Below are 9,140 nucleotides of genomic sequence, written 5' to 3'. Positions count from 1 at the left end.
AAACACTGAGAGAGAGAGAGAAGAGAGAGAGAGAGAGACAGAGAGAGAGAGAGAGAGAGGAGGGAGTAAATGAAAGAGAAAGACAGAAGGAAATAAAGAAAGCCATAGACAGAGACACAGAGAGAGACTCAGAGAGATATGAAGAATCACAGACAATAAATGAGAATGAAATTCTTTTTATTTTTCAATGAAATAACTTTATACGGGAAAGAAACAATAGATCTCTGATAAATCATGGTTTTCTGCTCCATCAGATCCGGGTGTTTCCCATACAATCACAAACTTGAATAGCAAAACAATTTTAACGTTGACTTCCAACTCTGCGTTTAAATATTTGCTTTCAGCAAGCAGTGTTAAAGTGGGAACCACTACTTCCTCCTTCAGCAACATGGGTTTAGTAGGAGGGACCCCTTTACAACTTGATACTTAAAACTGGACTTTGGCTGTTAACTGGTGTACATTTTGTTTAATTAAAAAAAAGCACATGAAAGGCAGCATTAAGAGAAGTTTTGCACACTGTACATATATGCATTCATTTATGTGTCACACAGACATGCAGCATGTTGAATGGGGCCTTCAGTGAAGGAAAAAGGTAAGGTTGAAGGTAGAGAACTGATGGGTGAATATGTCGATGTGAGAGAAGTGTGCAGGGTTTGTGCAGGGTGACAGCCTGGGAGTCAGGACAGCACGGTGGACCTGTGTGCTGTGTGTCCTGCAGCAAGCCTCTGTTTCTCTGGGTACACGACACTCTGGCTCCTTACCATCATCCTATACATGTATGCTGTGGACAAACACTGAATAAGCATATCAAAGCCAGAAACAAATTGCTTTAAAGACGACTGTTGACCCTGGCTCCTCATCACGCTGTTTCTTAATCTCTTAGATAATTTTTTCTCTTTAAGAAAGCATAGGGAAAATTAGTCTGATGGCAATCAAGTACAAGACACAAAAAACGGGAGATTTATTTTTACAGATCAGTCACACACAACACATAAAAAATATCACTTTCCTTTACATCCCAGTAAATACAAGCATGGTACAACACATTATGTTTCTGGTAGAATCGTGACCAAGTATAGAATACAGTGGTCTGCAGCAAACGTTTGATACACAGGACGAGACTTCGAAGTAAAATAATTGTTTCTGATTAAGCAGGAAAGCCTGTAACCTAGAAAGAAACCTCTCAAACAAATAAGCAAACATCGTTGATAATTTCACTGAAAGCCAAGTGATTCACCCATGCTTTCCCTTCCTCCTCACAGTTCATTTTATCACCAACATCATTTCCTCCTCGGCTTTCTTCCTCCTTTTTCTCGCTCTTTTCTTCCTGGTTCGTGTACTTCTTTTCCTTCTTCCCGTGATACTGAATTGATGTTCTTGTTTCGTTCGATTGGTGTGTGCCATCAATTTGATGCAGACATCAGCCCTAGTCGCTGAGCAGCTTGTGTCTTGATGACTTTTCGCGGTTTTTTTCCGGCTTCAGACTGAGGAAATGGTTCAAACTTCAGAAAGTACCGAGGGCAGGCTGACATTACATCATCCTTCGACACAAAGATTTCTTCAGCAAACTGACGGACGTGCTCCATGGAGACGTCATCTGACTTCAGTACCACACAGGCACACAGCTCTTCATTCACTTCGGCATCAGGCACCCCGACAACGACGACATCGTCAACTCCAGGACATTCTCGAAGACGTTTTTCAATCCACGAGGGGTAGAAGATGTAGACGCCTCTCATGATTGCGTCACTTCCTCTTCCATTGACAATCAGATGACCTCGTTCATCCAGCCGGCCGAAGTCCCCAGTTCGATAGAAACCATCTTCAGTGAAGGCATCAGCCGTGGCTTTGGCATCGTTGAGATAGCCTGTCATCAAGGCGGGCCCTTTGAGAAGGATGTGACCGACCTGACCAGTAGCACACAGCTTGGCCTCGTCTTCCGCTCTGACGATCTTTACTTGTACATCTGTGAGCGGTTGTCCCGAATCATGGTCAGTGAAAGTCTGGCTTTCTTTTACCATCATGCCACATGCAATGCCAATTTCGGTTCCTGCATAGAAGATGAAGAGGTTGTGGGCCATCTTGAGTCCTTTGTCTATCATGAACCGCTGGATTGGGAGACCAGTCAGCAACAGTACATCCAATCGATGCAGAGAAGACGCCATGTCTGCCATTTGAGCCATTTTCAGAAGATGCGTGGGCGAAAACACAGCTGTGTTGCACTTTTCCTCCTGGATACAATGCCATAGAAACTGAACTATGTCATGAGGAACCCCTGCTCTCATATCACAAACGACGCGGATAGAACCTGATATGGCAGTAAAGATGATGGCGCCCACAGAATGACCCATTGGTGCGATGCAGAGATATTTACCCTTGATTATCTTCTCCACACTTGCTGCATGTCGAATGGAAGGTCCTTGTCTTCGCATAACCAGCTTAGAGAATCCTGTAGAACCAGATGTGGTAAAACCGCTAAAGGAATCTTCTTCAGGTTTCATATCCTCTGCTTGAAACCATTCTTCCTGTGCCTTCAGCTGGCCAATGAAATCCCCCCTTCCCTCATTCTCCACACGTCGAACAAAGATCACCATCTTTAGACAGGCCAGCTGTGAAGACGTCACGTGCTCCGCATCATCCATGACCACGTGATTCTTCAGCACGTTCCAAGGACTTTTTGTGACGTCAGGATCCACGAGAATAGCAGGGGCACGAGACTGGGTGATCGTGTTCAACAAGTCTGATCCATCAGCCATCAGACACTGACCATTGACAGATACCGCTCCGACCATCCAGATGCCTGCCTCACACACCACCCTCTCTGGACTGTTGGGCAGAGTGTTGATCACCAGATCCCCACGTGCTATCCCCTTGTCCCTCAGGACGGCAGCAAAGCGACCAGCCAGCGTGTAGAGAGAAGCCCAGGTCAGCACATTGCGCCGCTGATTCTTGTCTCGGAAGATGAAGGCTTCAGAGTCAGGTTTCTCCTGTGCCCAGTGCTGCAGAATGTCTGGTAAGGTCCTGAACTGGGGCATGGTGGATGTCAGTGGTCTTTTCCTTGCCTTCGAGCTGTGCATCACAAAACATAAATGTGTACAGCTGAATACATGTAAAGTGAATTCACGTCTAATCAACTGCAGGATATTCTAGGAGATGCTTTTCAGTCTACGAGGGGTAGAAGATCTGGTGCTGTAGGAGAAGCGACGTATTACTTTGTATCTGATGATGCAATAGAATTGCACACTGCTATTACATGTCTATATCAACTTTTAGTATACTGTTATGTTTATTCTTTAACTGTGATTATTACTGCATGTGTGTATGACTGTGATAGTGTATGTATGATTTCTTCCAAATTACTTTTTAAGGGTTTCTGTTGTTGTCTACTGTGATTATTGATTGTAATGAAGGTTTGCCTAGGTTTACATCTTAACATGGTTTGTCTATATACATTTTGAATGACTGTGATTTTCTTGTGTTGGTTTTTTCTGTTTTACACCACATATGAATTTCTCTTGTTGAGATAATACAGTATTCTGTATTCTGTGTTCTAAGTCTTAGTCCAAAAAGAGGGTTGAGGGGTGACAGGGTGGGTAGTTAAAAAGACGAGTTGAAGAAAGTGGCAAACAAAACAGAGCGAAATAAACATATGAGAAGATTATACACAAAGTGACAGATTAGTAAACAAGTATGTTAGTTGAGGAAAGAATGTTTAGTTTTTATGGTGTTATGGTGTGCAGGTAGTGACACCTGCACACCCACTCTCACCTTCCACTTCCTCCTCCTCCACCCCTCTCCCTCCTTACTCTTTTCCCCGCTGTGGTTCACAACCCACTGATGTCAGGCCAACCCTGCGTTCCCCTTACCTCCCCCCCATGCCTCTGTGTTTGTTTAGTGATATTATCGCAGTCTCTGTGCCCAGCTGTTTGGGGTGATGCGGAAAGCAGTGTAGCGTGCGGTATGCTGATGAAGTTTGTTCACCGATCGCTGCCAAAGGGACTGGGCAAAGTTTATGCTAAAAATGATCATTTGATCAAGCGATCCAGCCGCCACGACCTTCACTTGCTCCCCTCCCACTCCCCTACCCCCACCCATCCCATTTCTCTCCCCTCGTGATGCATGCCCTGCCATCTTTTGATTTAGATATCATGTCGGAAATAGACCATTGGAGAGTTCCGTGCTTGCATGACCTGTAGAGGCGCATCACATGACCTGTACTCTCTAAGTTGATTGACTCTTAAAAAAAAATTGAGAGAAAAAAAACGATCGAGAGAGTCAGAACGTGCAAAACAGCAGGCTTCTTTTATCGGCGTTTTGCTTCATATTTTTGTGTTTGTTTTTTTTATTGTGCATACGATGTCACTTCATTGTACAGAATTTGGTTGTAGTAATGGAGGCTATTAACAAGGCTATAGCACACACTGACACACACACACACACACACACACACACACACACACACATTGAAGCAACTAAAAAAAAATCAGACATATCCATAAGTGTACTTGAGTAATCATTGAAATCGTTCATGAAACGAGAATAGTCAAATGTGAACAGTTATTCTAATACTGCTTTATGAATACTTAGAATAATACATAGTTTACAGAAACATTGCATTAATGGTAAAATCTATGCAAAAAAAAAAAAAAAAGAAAAGAAAGAAAAAAGAAAAGAAACACACAAAAACTGAAAGAAAAAAAAGGGGAAAAAAACTGAAGAAATGGAGGACAACACATGTTTGCTGCTTTGGCATTGCTCGCAATTTCGACGAAAGTTAGATGCGTATGCGCACGATTCAAGATGGCCGCGGGACTCTCCAGTGGTCTCTTATGTTAACTGAGGACTCTGATAGATCACAGCCCTCTGTGCAATTTGTCGTTTTGTTCACCTGCCCCCCTTTCACAGACACACAGCTGGGATGGGCGTCGTTTAGTCTGTTGTAATGTGATCGTTATCAGGGCATGTCTCATAACCAGAATGGCGCCGTCTTAAAAGAATATAACAAGGCGAGCAAAAATAATACTTGCTTCGATTATATTCAGAAATGCAGAGCAGAGCAAATGCGCAGCGCCTTCACAGTAACTGAGCTAGTTTCAATTGAACCTAAAGGAAAAGTGTCAAACTGACAAAAGATAAACAAAAAGGAATTGTCAACAGGGTCGCCCAGACCCTGGCCTCCATGTACAGGGTCACGATACTGTGTATCTGGTGATGTAGGAGAAGCGACGTATCACTTTGTATCTGATGATGCAATAGAAGCGGCTTCTTATCGTGTATCTGATGACATAGGAGAAGCGACATATCAGACTCTAAAGAGTCTAATTGTAGGCAGTTCCATTTTCACACGTACATTGATTTAAGATTTGATTAAACAAGAGAAGCGACTTTTTACTGTGAATCTGATGACGTAGGAGAAGCGACATATCAGACTCTAAAGAGTCTAATTGTAGGCAGTTCCATTTTCACACGTACATTGATTTAAGATCTGATTAAACAAGAGAAGCGACTTTTTACTGTGAATCTGATGACGTAGGAGAAGCGACTTTTTACTGTGTATCTGATTAAACAAGAGAAGCCACTTATTACTGTGCATCTGATTAAACAAGAGAAGCGACTTTTTACTGTGTATCTGATTAAACAAGAGAAGTAACTTTTTACTGTGAACCTGATGACGTAGGAGAAGCGACTTATTACATTGTATCAATTGAAATAGGAGAAGCGACTTATTACTGTGAACCTAATGAAATAGGAGAAGCGACTTATTACTATGTATCTTATGATACAGGAGAAGCGACTTTTTACTATGAATCTGATGACGTAGGAGAAGTAACTTATTATTGTGTATCTGATGAAACAAGAGAAGCGACTTTCTACTGTGAATCTGATGACATAGGAAAAGCGACTTATTACTGTGTATATGATGACGTAGGACAAGCGACTAATTACTGTGTATCTGATGAAACAGGAGAAGCGACTTTTTACTGTGTACTGATGATGTAGGAAAAGCGACATATTATCAGACTCTAAAGAGTCAAATTGTAGGATAGGTCCATTTTCACACGTACATTAAGATGTTTGTGTGCGTGCGTGCGTGCGTGCGTGCGCGCGCGCGCGCGTGTGTGTGTGTGTGTGTGTGTGTGTGTGATTTACCATTTTGTTGAGAAACTGGACTATTCATCTAAACATTATTACTGTTTTCTAAAAACTTTTTACCGAAAGCAAAACCAGAATACTAGTCCTGATTTGCGTACCGAGCTTATCATGCTCAACAATAGGACCACATGATTAACAATATGATTCAGAATAAACCGTCAAATCTCAGATCATCTAGGCAGTTCATGAATTACAAAGATTCTAAAATGAAATACAAAATTAACCCAAATATTAATATATTTTGGGATTGTTAAATGGTCTATGCACTCATATATAATTTTTAGTGTTGTCTAATTTTATTAAATCGAAATACAAAGTAAGACGTGCTATTTTGTCAATATATGACAGACAACATCCTAGGTGTCTTTGATATATTACATTCAGATTTAAATGGATACTGGAAGTTTCACCAGATAATCATGCAAGAAACTGCTTCTTCACCAAGCACAGTGGATGTTGTTTTCATATTATACCGTTACCTGCAACAGCCCCGTGTCAAACAAACTTTCAACTTACCTTGACGTCTCGTCGAAACAGTGCAACAAAAGCGATCTGAAAAAACTGCAGTGTCCTGTCTGCTTATATAGGCGTCGCACATTGCTTAAAAAGGGAGACTTTGAAGTTGTCAGCACGTGAAAGTTACGGATAAAATTATTTACTGACAGGAGAGAGGCACAGCATCCCACCAGCTGTTTCAGTTCAGAGAGGCTGTACAGTCAGGACCACGTGTTTCCCCGCAGATTGCTGTGGCAAAATTGGTTAAGTGTTGGATCTAGTGTTCGCCAGTGATCAGCGTTCGAGTCTCCATCTCGGTACGGTGTTGTGTCCCTGTGTAATGCATGGTTAGTTCTAACCGCATCTTTCGCTGAAATACAGCATTCACGCACACAACTCTCAAGTGCATCATGATTTTTTTTTAGCAATGTGACATTTATCTCTATGTACTATGAGAAGTAATTTTCTTAAAGTGGATTTCAATCTTCTAAGTCAATACATTTTAGAATAATGATTAGGCCTTAAAAAGGCTTTTGTATTTTACATTGAGTGTAAAGGCCTTACACTATCTACATTCGCCCAAGAGGCCCTTTTCGGAAAACACGAGAGCGTAGGCAATTTCATGAGCATGTAATAATGATGCTAATGATACTACTACTACTACTGCTACTCCTACTACTGTTACTACTTCTACTACTACTACTACTACTACCACCACTAATACTAATACTAATAATAATAGTAATATCATTGTTACTATTATCATTATCATCATCATCATTATTATTATTATTGTTGTTGTTGTTGTTTTTGTTAGTATTATCAAAAACATTGATAAAATGACATTTGGTACGTCCAATCTAATGGTACAAAAGCCCTGAGCGTTTACAATGAAAAGCACGACATATGCTTACTTACAACATGCACAATACACCTGCATGCACAAATCCTCAAACTCCAGCCTCAGCCCACAAACCCACACTCTCTCTCTTCACACACACACACACACACACACACACACACACACACAGAGAGAGAGAGAGAGAGAGAGAGAGAGAGAGAGAGAGAGAGATGGAAATAAACAAGGGCAAGAAACAGCTTGGTGGACAGGAAGACGGAGTGCGTTCCACGAGGAAAACGCCTGGAAAGAGAAGGTGCATTTTCCATACGATCTGGTTCTGTAGGAGGGAATTATTCTAGAGATGGTCACCACCTGATGGCCGGAGCTGGAGATATGGAGAGAAGCAATGCAGAAGCTCAGAAAGGTAAGGAGTTATGTCATTCATAAATTTGTACCACATGAGAGAGAGAGAGTTTGTAATCTATTCTTTTCTCAATAGGTAACCACTGGAGGGAATGAGGAAGATGAGTAACATGAGCAAATTTGGGAGAACGGAAGATAAGCCGTGCAGCATGGTTTTAGACTCTGAAGTTTGGGTAACAAGTAGTTGAGGCATCCAGCGATCAAGGAATTACAGTAGTCAAGCACAGATAGAAACAGGGAACAGGGAATGATTTTCTGAAAGAGAATGTGCCAAATACAGCTTATTCTGCGTAGCTCAAGATAACAGATTTGACAGATAGAGGAAATTTGCTAATCTGCTGTAATTACACACCAAGTTTGCGACAGTTTTTTGTTGTTGTTGTTGTTGTTGTTTTTTGTTTGTTTGTTTGTTTTTGTTGTTGTTGTTGTTGTTTTTAAGTTGGAACATTACACTCATTTAACTTAACAGCTTCAGAAAGTGAAACAGACTGTAGCAAACTTTTTTTTTTAGGCGCAGTGATTTCATTCCTGTTTATATCGTCATTCAGCTTTTGTCTGTTGTTTGTCAGTTTGTTTGGTTGGTTGGGGTTTTTTTGTTTGTTTGTTTGTTGTTGGTTTTTTTGTCGGTTTTTTGTTTTGTTTTGTTTTGGTTTTTGTTGTTGTTGTTTTTTTTTTGTCAGCGATACATCGCTGAGTAGAGGTGATATTCTCAGAAAGATGAGAAATTGAACCAGACTTATAATAATCAAAAATTATCAGCCAAAAAATTGTGACGTGAAAGAGAATGATGGGACACAATTTCTTAAACAGGTTATATATATATATATATATATATATATATATATATATATACACACACACATATATATATGTATATATATATATATATATATATATATATATATATGTATGTATGTATGTATATATCAGAAAACGTACTGATCCAAGGACAGATCCTTGGGGAACACCAAATTATAGGGGAGAGGGTCTTGAGTGCACACGGTTCACAGTACCAGCCTGGTTCCGGTCAGAGAGGTAAGAGCTGAACCAAGAGAGAGCAGCACCAAACACACCAAACGTCTGGGAGGGTCGGTTTATCAAAGTATTACGATCAACGGTGTCAAAGGCTGCTGGCAGATCAGGAAGAGAAAGAAGAGAAGTATCAGTTTTGTCCATGGCTGTGAGATCACTGATAGTTATCAGTAAAACAGTTTCAGTGTTGTGACCA

The 9,140-nt window shown here is 40.9% G+C and overlaps 1 protein-coding gene across 1 annotated transcript; it reads right to left on the bottom strand.

Moving 5' to 3' along the window:
* Nucleotides 1-592: 592 nt before the first annotated feature.
* On the bottom strand, nt 593-3,065 carry LOC143281662 (putative acyl-CoA synthetase YngI). Its single transcript, XM_076586909.1, has one exon. It carries the CDS (start codon nt 3,033-3,035, stop codon nt 1,404-1,406), a length of 1,632 nt encoding a protein of 543 aa, XP_076443024.1. The 5' UTR covers nt 3,036-3,065; the 3' UTR covers nt 593-1,403.
* Nucleotides 3,066-9,140: the final 6,075 nt, after the last annotated feature.

Source organism: Babylonia areolata, chromosome 4 (assembly GCF_041734735.1).
Source record: "Babylonia areolata isolate BAREFJ2019XMU chromosome 4, ASM4173473v1, whole genome shotgun sequence".
Taxonomy (NCBI): Eukaryota; Metazoa; Mollusca; class Gastropoda; order Neogastropoda; family Buccinidae; genus Babylonia; species Babylonia areolata.
This window is presented reverse-complemented; position numbering and strand designations above follow the sequence as displayed.